This window comes from Antedon mediterranea, chromosome 7 (genome assembly GCF_964355755.1).
Source record: "Antedon mediterranea chromosome 7, ecAntMedi1.1, whole genome shotgun sequence".
Taxonomy (NCBI): Eukaryota; Metazoa; Echinodermata; class Crinoidea; order Comatulida; family Antedonidae; genus Antedon; species Antedon mediterranea.
In genome coordinates, this window is record NC_092676.1 from 923,226 (window position 1) to 944,869 (window position 21,644).

Consider the following 21,644-nt stretch of genomic DNA (forward strand, 5'->3'; position numbering starts at 1 on the left):
GTTGAACTTTTTCCATAGATACATGACGCTTTTTGCATATAGTTATCAATGAAAAGTTAAAACAAATATATATTTATAACTACAGTATTTATTTAGTAACAATCAATTCAATAAATTGGGTTAGTAGGTATACATATTAGGTATGAATAGGCACTGTAATATAATATACTCTGTGTACTGTGTAGCCTATAGCTACTAGGTGGCTGATGAGTCTCTCCACCACACTCTCCTCTCTCTCACTGGGCTAGAGATATAGAGACTATTTATTTAGGCCTACTACTACTAGTAGTCTACTCTAAGTAGGCCCAGGCCTAGGCTATGCATACCCCTATATACAGTGAATATTTTGTTTGCACTTTACAGATTTAGCCATCATCATGACAAGCCCTTACAACAACTTAAAAAAGAACAAGAAAATGCCACTGCCAGGGTAAGAAGACAAATAAAAATACAGAAATAAAAAATTAAAATTTTTAAAACCATAAAATTAAAATTTAATTAGTAAAAGAGACACTTTTGTATTTACAGACAGCGCGCTGCACCTTACAGATCTGTTCCAGTTACTGGAGACACAATTCTTGATGAGATGTTACAGAGGCTAGAGTTGCAAGAAAAGAGTGGAGTATACATTGAAGATGCTTCAGGTTCTAATAAGAAAACACAAACAGGAAGAAAGAACTCAGCACCTGGTAACAATATACATGTCAAGTTTTGGGTTTGCTGCTGGCTTGAGATTCTCCAATTATGACCGCGCCATGTGAGAGCTTGAGGTCGGGTCAAATCATGAGACTTGACGTGTATGTGACGCATCGTTCCCACAGTTAAATTAATAATTATCATTTGAGATTTTTCCGCTTTATATGACCACAGTAGTACCATATTAATAAGTTGTCTCCTTTGGGGTCCAACAAAGTGTGTTCTCTAAATAGGGGTGTCCCAACTTTTCTACTCTGTGCCTTTTTAGTTTAACATAATTTCAACAAATTTAAATAAATAGTTTTACTTTTACATTAAACTCAAGACAACTGAATCATTTTAAATAGTGATAGTGAAAAGTGAAAGTGCTATGATTAATAGATTTGTTTTTCTTTACTCATAAAATGTTTTGTACTCTCGTTTAGCGTGTCAAACAGTTTCAGTTTCATTGACACAATACAAATACAATTGAGAACATTCAATGGGCAAAAATAAGCATAAAAAACCCAACAAATTAAGCAAAAGTAAGACATCAAATCAAATACTAAAAGGTTAATTTTTGTTATTGCTTTTTTATTTAGTGGTTCCAACTGATATGGACCTGATGAGTGGTATGATGAGTAAAATATCCCAGTTGGAGTTACAAGTGAAATATTACACTAAAGAAATTATTGACAAGGTAAATGTGTTTTAAACTAAATTCATTCTCCTTCCATAATTTTAAAGTCTGTAAAATCTGAATTCCGCTCCTGTAAAATCTGAATTCCACTCCTGTAAAATCTGAATTCCACTCCTGTAAAATCTGTTCCACTCCTGTACAGAACCAGTAGTGATAAATTGGTTGTAGGTAATCATTTTTATACGTAGCCTAAATAAAGAAAATAATATTTTAACATTATCTATTTTTATTCTATTGATAAATTATTCTGTATTTTAATGTTTACAGGATAAGAAAATAAATGTTTTAGAAGAAAAGGTTAATCTTTTACAAAGATATAAAGGTACAGGTAGGTACAGGTAAAGGTACAGGTAAAAGTACAGGTAAAGGTACAGGTAGGTACAGGTAGGTACAGGTAAAGGTACAGGTAGGTACAGGTAAAGGTACAGGTAGGTAGGTAGGTACAGGTAGGTAGGTAGGTACAGGTAGGTAGGTAGGTACAGGTAGGTAGGTAGGTACAGGTAGGTACAGGTAGGTAGGTAGGTACAGGTAGGTAGGTACAGGTAGGTAGGTAGGTACAGGTAGGTAGGTAGGTACAGGTAGGTAGGTAGGTACAGGTAGGTAGGTAGGTACAGGTAGGTACAGGTAGGTAGGTAGGTACAGGTAGGTAGGTAGGTACAGGTAGGTAGGTAGGTACAGGTAGGTAGGTAGGTACAGGTAGGTAGGTAGGTAGGTAGGTAGGTACAGGTAGGTACAGGTAGGTAGGTAGGTACAGGTAGGTACAGGTAGGTAGGTAGGTATTATTTTGATTGAATGAAGAGAATACAATTATAAATGTCAAACACCCTGCCAATTGAATCCTGTGTGTTTGCAAGCCTTTTGATATAACAAAATATATATTTTTTCTCTTTGTTACTTTTGTGCTTTTTTTTTATCGATTTTAAAAAAGATTGAGATTTGATTGATGGAGGTATATAGACAAATATGCTCATTTAACCATGATGGTGTAACCAACACATAATTATTCTCTGTTAAGGTTAAAATAATTATCATAATGTTTATTGTTAGTGGCGATGATTCGCTGTTGGTCTGGAACGTAATAAAGAATAAAAAAGAATAAAAAAATATAATTATTATTTTCTTACAGGATGTAATGAAGAAAGTGGTACAAGAAGTCACAAAGTTGAAGAATTGGAAAGAAAATGTCAAAAACTAGAAATAGAACTCCAAGATATTCAAGTTAGTACTCAGCTGATGGTGCTGATATTTCTCGTTCGATTAAAATTTCAATAATGTGTTTAATTTGTCTGTTTCAGTTTCAACTATAATAATAATATTTGTTCTGTGGTAGAGTTTTTTTAATTAGATTTTCAAACCTTAAAATATAGAATGATAATTATCACTTTTAATCACCATATTAATATATTATAGGAATTCTTGGAAGATTATGGTATGGTTTGGGTTGGAGATGATGATGATGTTTATGAAGAGTTAAATGAAACAGAGAAACCAACAGTGGGGAATCCAGGTATTAAGTAGTTACTGAAATTGCGCCCTCCATGCTTGGTTGATATTTTTACATTTACAGTACAGCACAATCTATGGTTTTGCCATAGTTTTATAAAGACAAACTCTCAATATTTAATTTTACCAAGTTGGGAGCTCTTCTGCTTAGAGATTGCACATGCAAACTAGAAGTACTTGCAGTTTTGTGATTAATATATGATTTATAAAATGATCAAGTTACAATGTTTGAGTATAAAATTATCGTTGTAATTGTTTTCAACAGCAGCTTCACTGGCTTCAGACCAAAATCAAAAAGTTGATTTTGACAGGGTGATTGAAAACATTAAAGAGTTAAACGTCATTGCTGGTGAAGGGTTAAAAGAAATAAAACATACGTCTGGAGGTGCAAGATTACACACTAAAGAGCAGGTACCACTGACCCTGTACGCTAATGGTATCTTCATGTTCAATGGACCTTTCAGGTGCTATGATGAACCTAGTACTAAGGTAACACTCAGATATAGTCCACTTGATAAAATAAACAATTTCAATTGGTTAATCTACCGTGAATGTTAAGTAATAGTTATTCACCTCATTCAAACAAAAACATTTTAAAAAAATATTTACCAAATAAAAACCAGAATTTAAAGATAAAAATTATCATGGAAGCCCATGTTGCCTGGAAGACAACAGATTTCCAAAAAAAGTGACCATCTTTAAAAGTTAAAATCATTATTGTTTTGTGTTTTTGGCAAAATTGAATAACTTTATTAAAACTACAAAATGTCCTATTCAAAGTTTTTTTTTTATTCATCTTAAGTTTATTTTTCATGATTTTGGGGACAAATTGTAGTGAAAGCTAATGAACTACAAACTAGAAGCAATGAATTACACCATGTTTAGGATTTGTCATTAGAAACAAATATGTTCATATAATCAACCTAGATTGTTACAATTGCTATTGAAATACATAAGCAATTTGTAAATTATTTTACAAACTGCTTTATGCACTGTCTATATAGTGCAGTACTGTTGTAAAAAGTGTACTATTATGTCTTGTATTATTTTAATTAACTTCAAATTCTTGAATAGTGATAGTAAATTATACAGACCACCACTGTGAAATTTAATTTTACCATTTGATAATTGAAGTTGATACATAATGCTGCATTACATTACAAATAACATGCTGTACTTGATTGAACATGTAATATATTATTGAAAACGTCCATAAAAATTATGATTAAAAATAAAGTACATATTCAAGGATATTGCTTCAATGTTGTATTAACTAATTTGTCTAATAAATTGTCAACACTCTTTATGGGTTCATTGAACTTTAAGCAGGATTTTATGTCATTGTATTCCAAGAAATAAACATAAAATGACATCATTTATTTTCCTCATTATTTCAGGCTTGTATTCAAGATTTTACTGATGGGTATTTCCCGTCGGAATTAAAGAAACGTTATCCAGATGGAACTCCATTTTTGGTAAATCAATCTTCTATCATTATTATTATTCATTATTACATTATTATTATTTTATTTTTATTGTAGTATTACCTACCTATATTATTGTAGTATTACCTATCTACTATATTATTGTGGTATTTACCTACCTATATTATTGTGCTATTTATTTATCTACATCTCCTCTTTGGGTTCTTTGGCCCATAGGGCTGCAAAGTGTTGTCTACCAGTGAACCAAGTCGATCTTTGGCAAAAAAACTTGGCTTCGTTCCGAGATTCCCATCCAAATGCTATTCTCTCCTATTCCACTTTCACCAGGTTGTTCTTAGATTTGGGTATTTATTTTTTCAAAAAAATACACAGGGTGTACCTTACCTTGTGTGTTATTATATTACGGTATTTATAATTGTTTGCTCATAAAATAATGGAAATACTGAGTTTTAAATGAAAAACAGATCAATTAAAACTTTTATTTCCTATATGTTTTTCTATAAATTAAATTCTATGAACAATTGAAGGAAATTAAAAAGAAGGTAACATTTTCCAAACTTTTGATTTTTTCAAAATTCTTTCATCAGGTAAAAGATAAAAGAGAGGTATTTTACCAAGACCCTCGAAGAAAGGAGAATTTTCCTGGATCAGGACAGACGCTGGGAGGGGATAAAGTACCAAGTAAATTGGTGCCAACTAATCTTAATAGAGGAACATCAATGACACACCACCAGAATGTGGTTTCACTTACAGATGACTTTACAGGTAAATCGTTTTTAATTTATTTTTTAATATATTTTTATTTATTAGTTTATATTTAATATTTTATTTCTGTGTAAAATTAAAGGATTTTGTGGTTTACAAAACTTAAGTTAAATTTTTGGTAGTTTATTATTATACAAATAATGAATGTTTATGAGTGAAATGGTACAAATAATTTCATGAATTTTGTGAAAATAGACAATGTCATCTTTCTTGCACTTTAACTGAAATTATTATAATTATTTATTTTATTATTATTATTATATAATATGAAAGAAGGGTACAGTAAATTCTCATAATACTCTCTTCTAAAAATATCCCAAAAAGTCACACATTTCTTTTTTACATAAGAGACACATTTTGGAATATGAGACTTTCCAGAAAACCAGGCTGAGGTTATCTCAGGGGTGTCTGGTATTGGAAAAGTTGACTACTATTTCAAGCAATTCATCTTTTTTTTTTTGAAATTTAAGATCAATGAAATGTAGGGAAATTGTATATTGGATTTGCAAAGCACTTTCTTTTTACTGTTGCCCTTTATTTATATATAATAAATCTAAACAAGGACTTTAATAGGGTGGTTCCCTGGTCAGTTGAATAATCAATTTTATTGATCAATGGTGGTTGACTGAAGGTCAAAATTATTGATTAACTTTTGAATTTCCGTACCATACCTATTCCCTACAAGTTTACAAACAGTATCCATGACAACTGCATAACGTTTCCATGACAACACAGCAGCTAATTTACCATTGAATAGTTTCTTTACATTTGTGAACTTTGAAATGAAGATGATAACAAACGAAATAGCAGGGATTGTATTGATTTCCAATTGCTCTTTGGAAATAAGGCCATTTCTATAGCTCCTAATTACCTTGCAAAAATCTCCACATCTGCATGTATGACTATATAGCCACAGATGCTTTGTTATATCTCTATTTTGTAGTTGAATTTTTAAATGCCCTTGGAGTGATGGATCATTATTAATTTCTCTTTAGCACTAGAGAAAAGACTCCCTGTTATGCAGTTCACTTCATTTAATCTAAGCTTTAACTTTATGGCCGTGTCTTCAATTAATTTCACCTTTTTTTTTTTAGGAAATCGAATACTTATTATTATAAATATGAATTCTAATAATTTGCTATGTGGTAACTAATGGAAGATAATTTTAATGGGTTTATGCCATATTATGTATTTGTTAATGGCAAAACTTACTAATTTTGTATGAAATTAATTTATTTATGAATATTTGAATTATTTGTTTTAGGACTAAAGTTATCTAAGGATCAATTTTTAAACAAGCTTCCTCAAAGTGTTGTTAGAAATGGCAAGGTAATAGATGTGCGTTCTTCAATAGGCAACCAATTATCTTCTACAAATTCAAAGGCTCACATTACAGTCATTGATACGCCTATAGTTAAATCCATCAAGGAGCGTGTTAACAGACACCCGTCAGCGAACGCAAAGACCACACGCTCATCGACTCGTCCATTGTCGGCACGCAACGTTGCTACATTGCGAGTGAAATCTGAAGCCGGTAACGAAACTTATGTGCTCAAGTTAGGATATGGTGATACAATAGGAGATGTGAGGAAGTACATTGATGAACATAGGTAATTACATATTGATTAAACTTAGTCTGCTTTCAGTAGTGCTTTGTTGCTGATATGCGTACCTAGTCTAATTGACTTGTGTACTCATTGTCTAATCTAATACATGGTCCTTCAGTCTCATTTCTCAAGTTATCATTGCCATGTTATGCATACTTCATTGGCCATAATAGTCACTGACTTATTTGATATTCGTTACTGTTGCTCAACTAGCAACCATTTTCACCTTTTCTCTCAACTATGCAGTTCATATGCAGTTATTATTTCCCTGTAATGCATTTTCCATTAACCTTTATAGTCAATGATTTCTTTGATATTCTTTATTTTCACCTCTCTTAACTATGCAGTTAGTATTGTCTTCAAGAGGGGATCTAGCATGGTTGCTTGTTGGACATGTGGTTCCCCTCTTATACTAACAGCTAAAATGAAATTATTAACTACTTTTTAATATAAATTGTTGAAACTGACAAGCTATTAATATTATTATGTTATATGCGAGCTTGCTTCCATTGCATCTTTTTTCTTAATTGTCAAATATTATTTTGCATATTAATAACTGTCATGCATTAAACAATAACAAACACACAAACATAAAATTATATGAAGAAGCAGTATAATAAATTCTATTAACAATATGCAATCATCAGTATACTTTCTAATTATAGCTACTATAAACCATATTGATTAAAACTTCATTACTAATTCAGTGTTTTATGGCTAAAAGTAGTAACCTTCTCTCAATGATGTATTGATTAAAAAGATGAATTGCTAATACCATTATTGAACTTTTACTTATTATTTATTTTTATACTACACCCTTAACAGCTCCCTACATTAAGCAATGTGTTGTATTAGTGTGTGTCAATATACAGTGTTGTGTGGGTCAGTGTCAATGTACAGTGTTGTGTGGGTCAGTGTCAATGTACAGTGTTGTATGAGTCAGTGTCAATCTACAGGGTTGTATGAGTCAGTGTCAATCTACAGTGTTGTATGAGTCAGTGTCAATCTACAGGGTTGTATGAGTCAGTGTCAATCTACAGTGTTGTATGAGCAGTGTCAATCTACAGTGTTGTATGAGCAGTGTCAATCTACAGTGTTGTATAAGCAGTGTCAATCTACAGTGTTGTATGAGCAGTGTCAATCTACAGTGTTGTATTAGTGTGTGTAAATCTACAGTGTTGTATACGTCAGTGTCAATCTACAGTGTTGTACGGTGTGTGTCAATCTACAAATGTTGTGTGGGTCAGTGTCAATATACAGTTTTGTATGAGACAGTGTTGTATGAGACAGTGTCAATATACAGTGTTGTATGAGTGAGCGTCAATCTACAGTGTTGTGCGAGTGTCAAGAACAGTGTTGATATAAAGTTTGCGGTACACCACGTATATTAGTTCCGAAAAGAACTGTTGAGTTTCTCAACGTTTCGATCAATATGCTTTGATCAGTTTCAGTTTCAGTTTATTTTCCATTTCAATTTATGAACATAAGATAAACAACTTATATGGATGGATAACCGTAAGAGCGAAGCTCGTTAGCCGGTCACCCGTTAGTGCAGTGACATTACAGACAACATAAAGACAAGACAAAGGTGCAATACATAACAAGACATGTGAACACTTGTGTTTGCAACCCCTTGGATAAAAAATATATTTATATAAAGGAGAAAATTAGATATTAATTATTATATTTCTTTTTGATCATAAAATGATAATTTTTAACTTACTTCTGAAGAAGGTTAACATGAAGATTACATATAGTTATTTTTATTTTTACTAGTACATGGTAATAAAATCTGAATATCATCTTTTAGATAAAAAATGTAATAGATTTACATACACACACATATATATGTATATATATATAAATCAAAGAGCTGCATAGGCAGGATATAGAAAAAAATCAAGATCAAATAAGTTAAAACTGCCTCAATATAGATTTATTTTAACGACATGTTTCGGGCATAGCCCATCATCAGGTGAAAAGAATTGTAACAAAGGATAACATATATATTGTTTAAGTAAACTTAAATAATGTTACTTAAATATAACATAATATTACTGATATGTTGATAATAAACTGTGAATAAATTTCTTCTTAAATAAACTTAAGGTACATTGGTTCTTAATAAAATTGCTTATATCATTCCACAATATAGGTCCTTGCCGTTTAATGGTATTCATTCCCAGGTCTGTTCTGAAATTATGCGGACGCAAATCATTTAATGTTCTTGTATTATGAAAATGTGTTTCTTTTACCCTAGCCCAAAAAGTATTGAAATTACTTGGTAGATTATTATTAACAAAATTAAACATAAAAATTGCTTTTTGTAATTTATAATTATCATAGATTGTTAAAGTTTTTAATTTTAAAAATAAGGGTGCAGTATGGGCCAGCCAGGATGAGTTTGTACAGAGTCTAATTATTTTCTTTTGTTTTAAATGAATAGTTTTCAAATTGCAGTTGTTTGCATCTGCCCAAATAAGATTACAATAATATAAGTATGGGAGAACTAGAATGTGCGATATAAAGAAAATAAAATATTCGGTGCGAGAGTCTAAATAAAGTGCCAGTATATTTAGAAATAATATTGGATATATATTCTGTGTGATTAAACCATGTTAGTGTTTCATCTATAATTACGCCTAAAAATTTAGTATTAGAGACCTGTGAAATAGTAGTATTGTCAATCATAATTTGAATATAGTGATATTGTCATCTACTATGCTTATTTTTAAATATAATGTAATTTGTTTTAAGTATATTAAGTGATAATTTATTAGATTTAAGCCAGGAGGAAACTTTATTTAGTTCTTGATTTACTGTCGTAATGAGTTGTTTAATTTATCAGAAACTACTATATTGGTGTCATCTGCGTATAAATAAAATGAGAAATTATCGGAAATAGAAACAATATCGTTTAAATAAATTATAAATAATAATGGGCCCAAAATGGACCCTTGTGGATCGTCCTCAGGAGTGAGGTGTACCGCAAACTTTATATCAACATTTGATTTCTCCTTGCAAACCTTCAAACAACATAAGAACAGTGTTGTATAGCGTATTAATTAAATGCGTTGTTTCATTTTTTACAGGTCTATGGGCAACATAGAATATGAGATCCTCACTACATTTCCAAGAAGAACATACTCAGATCCACTAGCTACTCTTGAACAATGTGGCCTGACACCAAATGCTACAGTTATACTAAGAACAAAGAAACTATGAAACTAAGCATTATCAAAACAAACTCTGTTCAAGTATCATCTACTCGATTCTCACTGCTGTATCTCCACATATTACCCCAGTATCATAGGAAAATTCCTTGTGTTGCTGTATTATAGGTTATGTTTTAGGTTATAGTCTATTATGCTAGGCGATACAATGTGGGAAACATGTGATGCTGTGTTATGGAATTTTCCTTTGACACTGAGAAATCTCTAGATACAGTACCAAGAATGAGTTGATTGATCCCTGCAAATCGAAAGATCCCTATACTATTATACACTTAACTAAGGGAAACAAAACAAAGACTTTTATTATGTAAAGTATCAAATACATTAAGTTGTGGAAAATACAGTCCATACTTGTACTGTACTCACTAACAGCAAATAGGCAGTTAATAATGTCCTAGTTAAACTAAATTAAAATCTGCTCAAAGTGCATTCACTGTCTTTATAAATACCGTCCAAGCTTACTATTTTATAGGAAAAAAACTGACATTACAAAACTTGTAAGATGATTTATATACACCTGTATTAATATATGAACTCTCTATAGAATTAGATAATGCGGTCACATTTCAGGAAATATATGTTATTTTAACCATACTCTTATGTTTGTGGACATTTTATATGTAACTCATGTACTGTGAATATCAATAAAATATGTCAGGATTTCCTCAACAAGAGGTTTACTATTGAAAGAACTAATTAAATTTAACGTGGACTTCCTACAATTATCTGTATAGATAGTCAATTATTATAGTTTCATAAAATGTTTCACTGCAGGGACCAGTGCCTTCTTTAAAACCGTGCACAGTTAAAGGCCCATTTACACTAGGACGATAAGTGCACAGTTAAAGGCCCATTTACACTAGGACGATAAGTGCACAGTTAAAGGCCCATTTACACTAGGACGATAACGATCGACGATAAATAGATAAATATTATATAATATAATTAGTATATATCAGTATCTTTTATTTCCATAAAACGTCAAAAATAGAATACAATTTTAAAATATAAGTGACACGGCATTGTGGCAACCAACAAGTTGAATTGTGAGATTCATTTACAAATGTTGAAAAATATAAACATAAAAATCGTAGTAGAATTTTAGGCTTATAGTATCCAAAACTTCATCTTTATTAATGTTTGTTAAAAGCAATATAATTGTTCACTGCACGACTCCCGTTAGTGCCTTTCTCAAAACCACCTTAACAGTTGGTTTTAACCAACATTGCCATGTCTAGAGTGTTAGGCTTATAATATCCAAAGATTCATCTATATTAATGTTCTTTAAAAGCAATATAATTGCTCACTGCATGAATCCCATATGTGCTTTTCTCAAAATCATCAAAATTAAATTATAACGAATTTTAACCTTCATTTTCTGCTCAAAGTACATTAACTGTTGTGTAATTGACTCGTTAGCGATGTAACTCTCTCATCACGATTTTAATCTATTCTGTCATATTGATTGTTTAATGAAATGGTTATCTACAAATTAATAGTATTGCAAGTAATAGAGAAACTGCTCATACAGGTTGATCCCCATATGTGGACGCAACGCGCAACGACCTAGGCTCAACGTAAGTCAGTTGACCAATCACAAGCGACGACAGCCTACAGTTCAGAGGATACATTGCATCATGGTTGGTCAAATTACTTACGATGGCCCCTAGTATTTGTACAGTCACACAAACCCAGTAATTTTATTAAACGTAAGCCTATGTTCAGATGTTGCAAACATCTTGATTTAGAATGAAAACTTGTTTTATCATAACAGTATTATTATACTGTCAGGGGGTAATGATGATTTGTTTTCAAAAAAACATTAAAGTGGCAATAGGCCTACATCATTATGTTACATGAAAGCATGTTTCAATGTTTTGTAGAATGTTTCATGCCCAAGTTAGCCTATATATGTAGTAAGCCTATATAAAAATGTAATAAACTAATAATTACTGACTAATATATGGATGATAATTATTAATGTACGATGGTGGTGTGAAAGTGACGATGATGATGGTTAAATATATTTTCCGTATTGTCTACATATATAACAATCACAGCACACGTTTTGATTTTGTGGAATCGAATTACTGCCAGGTGCCTGATAACATTAATCTAGTCTAGATTAGCCTACCGTATGAGACGATAAACAACAGGTGCCTCTCTTTAAGTACATTGCGATTTACCCTCTCTAAAATATTGATTATATATTATTTAATAAAAATTAATACCATATTTAAAATTTCATATAAAGGCGATTTAGAGTTTATATTTTAGACCCTATTCTGCACCATGACAATTACTAAATATAATGCTACTACTGCAGGATGGTTTGTCTGTTTGTCTGTCTGTCTGCCTGTCTGAATGAGCACAGGCTACACTTATTGTAATTATGGCGTGCCTATCAAATTCCTGAACTTATGTTTTTGATCCAAAATGACCAGGTAAAAATGTGCAGCATATTGAGAGCTTTTTTTTCATCTTTTGTGGCGTAAACACAACTTTTATTCACATTCATATTATCATGAGAACTTGATTATATACGCTATATAAGAATGAACTGTTCAAATATTATTATTTGACATGCTATTGCTAATTCAACTTATTTTATCATTAGCTATTATGCTATAATATATCGGCAAGATCACAGTTTGACTTCCTCACAATCGTGCGTGTCACATAAAATAATATACGATACATCATGGAGTTTACTCCATGGATACATCCATGCGCACCTACCTCATTAATATTCATAAAGATCTTGCTTCGAAGCAGTTTAAGAGTATCCTGCATAAGTCAAGTCAATCATTGTGCAGGCATCACTCGGAGCGAATACAACTCAGTAAGTATCAAAGCTTAATTAATATACATACCGTAATTAGCGCTTGATTAATAGGCCTATTAGTAATAAAACATTACGTATTCCTTTATTCAATTATGTATCAGTATGCTGAGTATCATGCCTCAAAAGAGATGGGCTTATTTTATAGAAATATAATCAGACAGTATAAAAGAATTGATAGAACTTGTCGCTTGAAATCTCAAAGAAATACAATATTTTATTATTTTTATATTATATTTTAAGGCGTTTTATGTAATCGTTTAACAAACTACATCATGCCACGCCTTAGTGTATGTAATACATTACGCCTACGTATAGTGTCGCGTCGACAATCTAGTCAAATACCCGCATCAGACACCTTCTTACGTACGTATCTGGATTTTGTCCAGGGACCAGAAATAAAGTACAGTACTTTTTAAAGGTACGTTCACACTGAGCCTGGATGAATGCAGACTGGACCCCGGTCCCGTTCACACTACATTATTCCGAAATTGTGTATAAAAACGTATCTGTAGTGTATGATTAACAAAATGTAATTCAGCCCGGTGGTCTCCAGCCACCGGACCGAATCCAGGCTCAGAGTGTGAACGCAGACTAAGAAATAAGAATCAGATTTTTATGAAATTTCATAATTATTATTATTATTATGTAAAAGAAATAACCTGTTTTAAAATGGAAAATCACCATCTGCTTATTAATTATTAAAATATTAATCGAAGCGTAGGACGAATAATGAGTGGGGGAAATTGAAAATTATATTTATATTTTGAACTGGCGTTTAAATTGAAACGAGCGATTGTCTCAGCCCATCAAATGAATTTTCTTTTTACTCCACCAAATATGGTGAATTCGTACGTATGTTAGATTTATTAGATGATATAATGTTTCTATTCTCAGTCTCTTTACGTCATCTACATACAACATTCCGTAGCAGCTCTCTTGAAGAAGGCAACAATGTACATGCGCAATGTCCTCATCCTGTCGTCATTTATGTTAGCAGTTTTTGCTATATTCGTAGTCAATGCACAGACAACATTGCAGGTAGGCATATATTGCAATGTTAGCATTGTGGTGTTTTTTTTAGGATTAGTCTTTATGACGAAAACACATTTGCAATACTCTATTTTAAAGTCAATACATTGTTATATAAAAAATATTATGATTCATGTAAAAATTAATAATTACTAGATGGCACGCTCGCTTCGCTCGCGTACCATCTAGGTCGTGCCCACAGATGGTTCTCGAATACACAGTATTTTCCAGCGAGAAAAAAATGGAGATTTCAAATAGTACGTACTGCAGGACTATAATACATTGTCGTTTACAGAAACGAATAAATATACACGATGATTTATGTAGTCAGCTAAAATTAGCACCCTGGGAATTACTTCCGAGAGAGAAACAAAATGAGTCATTTTTTTTTATTTGGACTCATTTAAACAAACCAAATTTGTGTTTTGTATGTAACATTAAGGGTTGAGGGATGGGGGAAGAAGATAGGTACAAAGAGGAAACATTTTAAAATATATTCTTATCCACTCAGTAACGAAATATTGTTTTTAATGTTTTATAGGCCTATAAATAATATACCACTAAATACAGTAAAACATTTACGATTTAATACTTTGTTAAAACTCTCACTGTCATAGTCGATTGAAATACTAAAGTACATGTAACGATACACCACTACGTACGTTTATATATTTTTAAATTATTAATTAATACAAACGTTGAGAAGCAACTGTCAGTAATAACGTTTATTTATTTGTATATTATATGTTTATAATCTAACAGTAGGGCCTACCCACACTCACGGTAATAAAGTTTATTTGTATATTTGTTTATATTATATCTAACAGTACCAACACTCACAGTAAGAAATTTGCGATTCAAATTGCGATCAAAAGTGGTTAATACCTTAACAGTATTGTACAGCATTGCAATACTATTTATGTTTATTCTCCAAGGAGGCCCATAAATCTAAATCTATACCTCTATAGTTAAACCAAATAATTTGGAATGTTCCATTCATCACAAATCAATACATTTGTAAAAACGTATATTACATGTATCAAAATAGCATTTTTTAAAGAAAATCGGCCTGTCTTCAACATTATGATGCTGTACTCGAACTGTTCAACCAGTTTTCAGCTATTAAAAACAATTATCGTAGGAGGAGATAGGAAAATGCGAAGTGTCCTCGTATTATTGTGTGCGGGTATTTTTCAAATTGACATCCATTAGACAGTGTATACCACGATCGGAAAACACCCCTATTTGGGGCAAATCGTTGAACCTAAATTCGTTTTAATCGTCAATAACTAATTATCGAACTCAATTTAATTAGTAAACAGGGTTACATCAGGTGGTTAAAATTAGTACCGAAAGTACGAACCAACTTTATATACCATCGAGTAAACATTCTAGAAATAACGCGCGATTTATCGATTTTTGCCCTTACGTAAATTTATATATAGATAATAATGTATTCTTATTATGCTTTCCTTTTTGATGAAAATTAGGCGGGAGCGAATCCTTATATATTCAAATATATTTTATTTTATACACATTTAAATTCATTCCTAATTTATAATCATTAAATGGATATGGATTGCTGAATTAGAGAAACGTGTGACCCCGCGCATCGACAATGCAATGTACTGTGTAGGCCTTTCAACATTATAACAAAAATTTAATGATAACAAATATTACTATCGGCATTTTAGAAAATATTCAAAATTGATATTCCATTACTTTACTATTGTTTATTGTAATATAAATTATTATTTACTATAATTATTCATATTCTATTTTTTTTTAATGGAATTTTAGCCGGAACCAGAAGCGACTCCATCTGTAAGTAAATGCTATCCTTAAAATATAATCATACCTTATAAACATCATAATCTGTATAATTAGTACCAGTTGGTGAAGGCCCTCTATATCAACAAAACAAGTTTTGGGCGCGTTCAAACGATGATAACAATTAACATAATTCTTACGCGCACGTTGACGAACATGATAATAATAAATACAACCATGATTCTTATTACATGATAACTGATTATAATCTATTCTACTATTATTCAATTTGTATGTGACGATTACATTAATAACGAGGTTGGTTCCTACAGCGAGAAACGCAATGATGATAACATAATACGCGCAAGGCAAGGTTTGCGCGCGCGTAGAACTTGATCAGTTATCCCAAGAATTGCGGTGGGCAAATTATAATACTCTCTTCGTTCTAGAAGGAACCAATCTTGTATATAAAAAAGAATATAATATTGTTATAAAACTTATAGCGCGTTAATTTTTTTTCTCAATCCGCACTAATGTTGTAGGCAGAGCCAGGGGGTAATGTAAGTATAGGCATGGCGTGTATTAGTGCATTGATTTGAGTGTGATAGTCGTGTTTGCATGTCGTTAAGCCTTGTCTACACTATCAAACTTTATGTGACAAAAAAATGTGATGTGCCCATATATGGACACGATGATGTCATATCACTACCATATTTAGTCATACCACTACCATATTTGATCATATCACTACCATATTTGGGCACATCACACTTTTTTGTCAAACTAGTTTGATAGTGTTGACAGAGATTAAGATGAGTCTTAATACCCCTTTATGTCTTCTATACGCGATATTGTATGCTCATTCATTTTAAATTAGATGAATGGTCTGAATTATGCTGTTCCTTTTATTTGTGATTCAGTTTCAATGTGTTTGAATTACGTTGCAGTAAACCGTCTTGTGCATGTGCAAAGCTTGATGATTGTTTTAATATGTAGAATTCTGTTTTCCAATTAAACAAGTTTGGTTTAATATTAAATACACAGTAAAGTAACTGAAGGCAAAATCTTTTTCTATAGCGTTATGTAGGCCTTAAGCTCTATCAAACTTTATGTGACAAAAAATGTGATGTGCTCATATGGACATGATGATGTCATAGCACTACCATATTTAGGCATATCACCACCATATTTGGGCACACTTTCTTTGTGAAACTAGTTTGATAGTGTAGACAGAGCTTAATACACAAACGTGTTTTATGTTCTCACGGATAAAGTTATGAATTCTATTCTATTAGTAAAGTTATGCTGTTTGTGGCACGCCGTTTTTCGAAAAGGAAACACAGTACAATTGAGAGTTTCTCGACATTTTGGTCGTTAGGCCACGACGGCGTTGGCAATAGCACAACAACAACCAACACGTCACGAGACATTCTTACCATGTATTTCCTTTTGGGAACCCATGATGTTATACCACAAACCTAACTTTATCATTATATTTATTTGGCATGCAGACATTTAAACAGTATTGTAATGAAATGCTAGCTACTAATAATTAGGTACGTAGGCTAATAAAATAATAATAAGTTTTTGACGTCATTAATACACCCATGCAATATTCGTGTGAGATTACACGATATTTAACTATTTAGCGTGTCTTCGTAATACTGTATAATGTTGATTCATTGTGTAGCGATATCTCATAAACGCACAACGCAAGGATGTACACACAATGTCATTTTACGCGCGTATAAACGATGATAACAACTAACATATTTCTTACGCGCGCGTTGACGAATTTTACCAATACAAGCGCGACGGATTAAGTAGCTTGTGATTGGTCAATTGTTTTGTACATTTATTTGCGTTCGCATGGCGACAATCGCTATAGTTATTTTAACTCGAAAGTTCGGTGGAATCATTCATGATTTATTTAATCAATATTTTGTTGTCGTGATCTTGTGTAGTTTATGTCAATTGTAGAAAGACGTATGAGGTTCATCTTAGAATAAAAATAAATTAATTCATAATTACAACAACTCAATTGAGACTATACAATAAAAAAAAGAAATTGTATTTCTATATATATGCGTGTGAATGTATTGATATTATATTTATATACAAATATATAAACTGAAAGAAACACAAATTATGATAACAAACGTTTCATAAGTAAACAACTTTTTTTCTTAAATATGCAATAGATAACATAATATGCAGAAAATAATGTAAACATATAATAGTTCTGTAATTGTTTTTTTATGTAACATTGAATGAATGAAGGTGGTGGTTAACAACAAAAGATAAAAAAAAATGGTGTTGTATGAGCACGATCGATGTATATTGATGATATTACCCTTAGGGTCTTTCACACCTGTTCTGGCACGGTTCCGGTCCGGCGCCGGAAAATCCAATTGAACGTCAATGTTTCGTTTTCACGCGGCTACGCGCATATCGATTGTCGCATAGCCGCGTGGAGCATCGTGAAAACGACTCACATTGTTCCATTCGCCGGACCGGAACCGTGCCGTAACAGGTGTGAAAGACCACTTAGAACTTTACATCAACATATCTGGTGTATGCTTAAATTATATTTCTATCTGTACTTGTAATTGTATAATTTATTCATAATCGTTCTTTATTTAGTTATCTACACTTCTTTCTGTCTGAATTTAATTTTTTTTTAAATTATTTAAAATTTATTTACTGGATGTATTGATTTTATGTAAATATCATGGAACCGAAGCCTAATAGTATCATTATCGTTGTTTTTCAGGCTGAGCCAGAAGCTACTGTTACAGTAAGTTATATCTAATCATTTTGCATTTACTCGTACTTAAGCCTATCTATCTATCATAGACAATCTACTGGCCATCTATTGTTATAGACTATTATCAGTGCTATCTTTAAAGCTTGGTTCCCACTAACGACGCAACGTAACGCAATCTACGCAACGTAAGCAAATGTCCTTATAATAATGGTATTTGCCCCCGCCTGCGTGAAATCAAACATGCTGTGTTTGCAGCACTATGCGTTCGTCATCGATTACACTTTGCTTCAATACGTCACCGCGTTGCGTTCTAGTGGGAACCATGCTTTAGATGAGTAAAATTACGCCTTTAGTTGCGTTCAGTCGTGAGAAGAACCTATACGTTTTAAAAGCGTTATTATCAAGCTCAAACCAGCCATCATCATAAATATCATCAACATCATCAACAATTCATCCCCAGTTATTGTTGCCGGCCATTATAATCAGGTGCTATTCATATTCCATCATTTAGTTTATGTCTTTATACTAAATGACACTTTCATTGATTGGTTCCTTATAAGTAGTGAACATTAACAATATCATAATAACAGTTACAATAGCTTTTGAAGTATGCCAATTATTAATATCACCATACAATTCATCTTCACTCCTTTAATGTTGCAACTTATATAACCTGTTATTTTCGATTTATGAAAACAACATACTAACATTACGTGTTATTTGTTTTTCTTTTAGAGTGAACCGGAGGTAAGCGACGTCAGCATGTCTATAAAATGTTCAATAAATTCAACCGATCTTGTATATATTTAGCAGGGAATCGCATAAGAGCAAAGGCCATGAACCTATACCGTATATAGCATTCAAGAAAGTTCAAGAAGTCCCGAATCCTAAATAAAACATTTTTGTATAATTTATTTGTAAATTTATATTTTAAGTTAAGGGTGCCCCACAGATCAATAGCTTTGCTTGCTGTTTTTCACACTTTATTGAAACTTTCTTGTCTTCTTTTGATTTATATAGTTAAGAATTTTGTGTGAAAAATGAAAAATACTCAATCAATCAATCAAAAAAGCTTGGTTCCCACTAGCGACGCAACCCACCAACCTACGCAACGTATGAAAATGCCCTTTCAATAATTGTGTTTGACCCCATCTGCGTGAAATCAAACCTGTGATGTTTGTAGCACCGTTGCGTCGTCGGTTCCCACGCAATTAAAGCACTTTTCGTCAATACGTCGTTGCATTGCATTGCGTTGCGCGAGTGGGAACAACGCTAAAGCTTGGTTCCCACTAGAACGTAACGCAAGGACGTAAACGCAACGCAAGCGTTTTAACCAATGACAAGCGAAGTTATAGACATTTAGCAATCACAAGCGAATAAGCCATCGCTTGTGATTGGTCAATTCACTTGAGTTGCGTTACGTCCTTGTGTTGCGTCGCTAGTGGGAACCACGCTTTAACACGAATGCAAGGACGTAAGCGAGTGAGTTTACAAGTGAGGGTACCACCAGCACAAGCGAAAGTTCGTAGGATAATCCATCACTTGTGATTGGTAATTAAGTTACCTGCGTTGCGCGTATATCTTTGCGTTGCGTCCATTCAATACTGACGAATTAACTTCTTTTAACTGTTTCAGATGACCACAGCAAGCGGTTCTGTATCATATTCTGGTAGTTTATTCTTCATTACTGGATGCATTTTAAATACACTTCTAGTCAAGACGCTTTGAGTTTCAAAACTGAATAGGCCTATAGGCTACCAACAATAGCCACATCGAATTAGTTTTATTTAATGTATTAATTCAATTCTTCACAGAGATGAACCCGCAAAGGTTTTATATTATCAATTTAAAATGTTATATATACACATTAAACATACACTTTGTTAACTCCTACCCACAATTAATGTTAGCATAGGAAATTTGGTAGAATTAACCAAAAATAGTTTTAAGAAGAGGACAACATTATTTTAAGAAGAAGCAAGGCCTACTTGTATTGATACATTGCTGTCTTGAAATTATGCGTTTTCCGTAGATTTTTATATATAATAATAATAATAATAATAATAGTCTGTTCTTATAGCGCATGCGCATAAGCAAGCTCTCGATGCGCTTTACATCAAAAATAAAAGGAGGAAATGTTCAAATTAATGAAAGCTTGTTGGAAAAGGAATGAATATGAATATATGAATCCGTTTTAACAAAATAGTTGAATAGTTGACACATGGTTGTCCCTTCTGTATCATGAATGGAATATTGTTTAGTGTCGGATTAACTGCAAACAGCAAACAATGTACAGTATATGATTTTAACAATGTAAAATTGTTGCCACAAAGTTTTCGCCGTGAAGACCAAGATATAAATTATTCCATCTCATTATAATAACTATAAACTGTGTTACATAAAAAAAAAAACACATCAAATTTGTAATTAGACAATACTATTATTGTTGGTGTTATTAAAATGTAATAATAATAAATATCATTCATATTTAGCTAGCCACAAAATCGATATGCTGGCTTACATTCTCACTTATTACCATCCTCATTAGTTTTAAATGAATAGTGTGCATCAAAGACATTTCCTGTTGTCTAATTATTGTTGATCAGAGTAAAAAAATGGCTATTATGTCATAAAGTTTATCGCAAATAGCATGCGCGACGCATGATGGGAAGGGGTTGGGAGAAAACGTCACGACGCGTAAGTACGTTGTTGTTTGTACGTACGCGTCGTGACGTTTGCTGCCAAACCTTTCCACAACCATGCATTGTAAAATGACGTTCCTCGCGAATTCAAGCTATTTGCGATCAACCATATTGACGTAATGCTGCCCAGGTATACTTCTCAAACATACGTAGGTATGCTATGCTTGCAAGCCCAGGAAGAACACGATGCAATGTATATATCAACATTCAATTACCACAAAGGTTGAATTCGATATAAGAGTCTGATATTATGCTAATAACTAGAATATTAAATGAGGACTCTGACAATGATATCGTGTTTAGTAGCAGTCATTATCTGTTATGATGCACTTCGTACAATACATTTTTCATCACAATTCGCATTTTTTGAATAAAAGTGTTTTTTTTTGTAAAACTTAATATGTGTCTTATTAGTTTGTTATTACCCGTCTAGAATCAATACGGTTGTATAGACTTTGAAATCAACATAATGACGAAACTGTTTTTTTATAATAAAATCGAAAAAATAATGGTGAGAAAATAAAAATCTACGAGTCGTGAATAAGATCAACCAAGAGACATGATTCGAATTTGCTTCTTCAATAAATAGTACTTACTATTGCA

General features: G+C 32.3%; 2 protein-coding genes across 3 annotated transcripts; both read left to right on the forward strand.

Moving 5' to 3' along the window:
* The first annotated feature begins 15 nt into the window (after positions 1–15).
* Positions 16–11,834, forward strand: LOC140054979 (UBX domain-containing protein 11-like). Of its 2 annotated transcripts, none has more exons than XM_072100124.1 (12): positions 16–119; positions 364–430; positions 529–689; positions 1,278–1,375; positions 1,643–1,703; positions 2,502–2,593; positions 2,786–2,882; positions 3,147–3,367; positions 4,276–4,353; positions 4,911–5,088; positions 6,353–6,698; positions 9,788–11,834. In XM_072100124.1, the coding sequence occupies exons 2-12, from the start codon at positions 378–380 to the stop codon at positions 9,918–9,920; spliced, it is 1,518 nt and encodes a 505-aa protein (XP_071956225.1). In that variant the 5' UTR covers positions 16–119; positions 364–377; the 3' UTR covers positions 9,921–11,834. The 2 variants fall into 2 exon arrangements, with proteins under 2 accessions (XP_071956225.1, XP_071956224.1); XM_072100123.1 differs by having other exon boundaries at positions 3,144–3,367; positions 9,788–11,833.
* Positions 11,835–12,629: 795 nt separating this feature from the next.
* On the forward strand, positions 12,630–21,440 carry LOC140054867 (uncharacterized). The gene is made up of 7 exons (XM_072099965.1): positions 12,630–12,770; positions 13,668–13,811; positions 15,603–15,626; positions 16,115–16,132; positions 18,346–18,369; positions 19,075–19,086; positions 19,975–21,440. The coding sequence occupies exons 1-7, from the start codon at positions 12,630–12,632 to the stop codon at positions 20,065–20,067; spliced, it is 456 nt and encodes a 151-aa protein (XP_071956066.1). The 3' UTR covers positions 20,068–21,440.
* Positions 21,441–21,644: the final 204 nt, after the last annotated feature.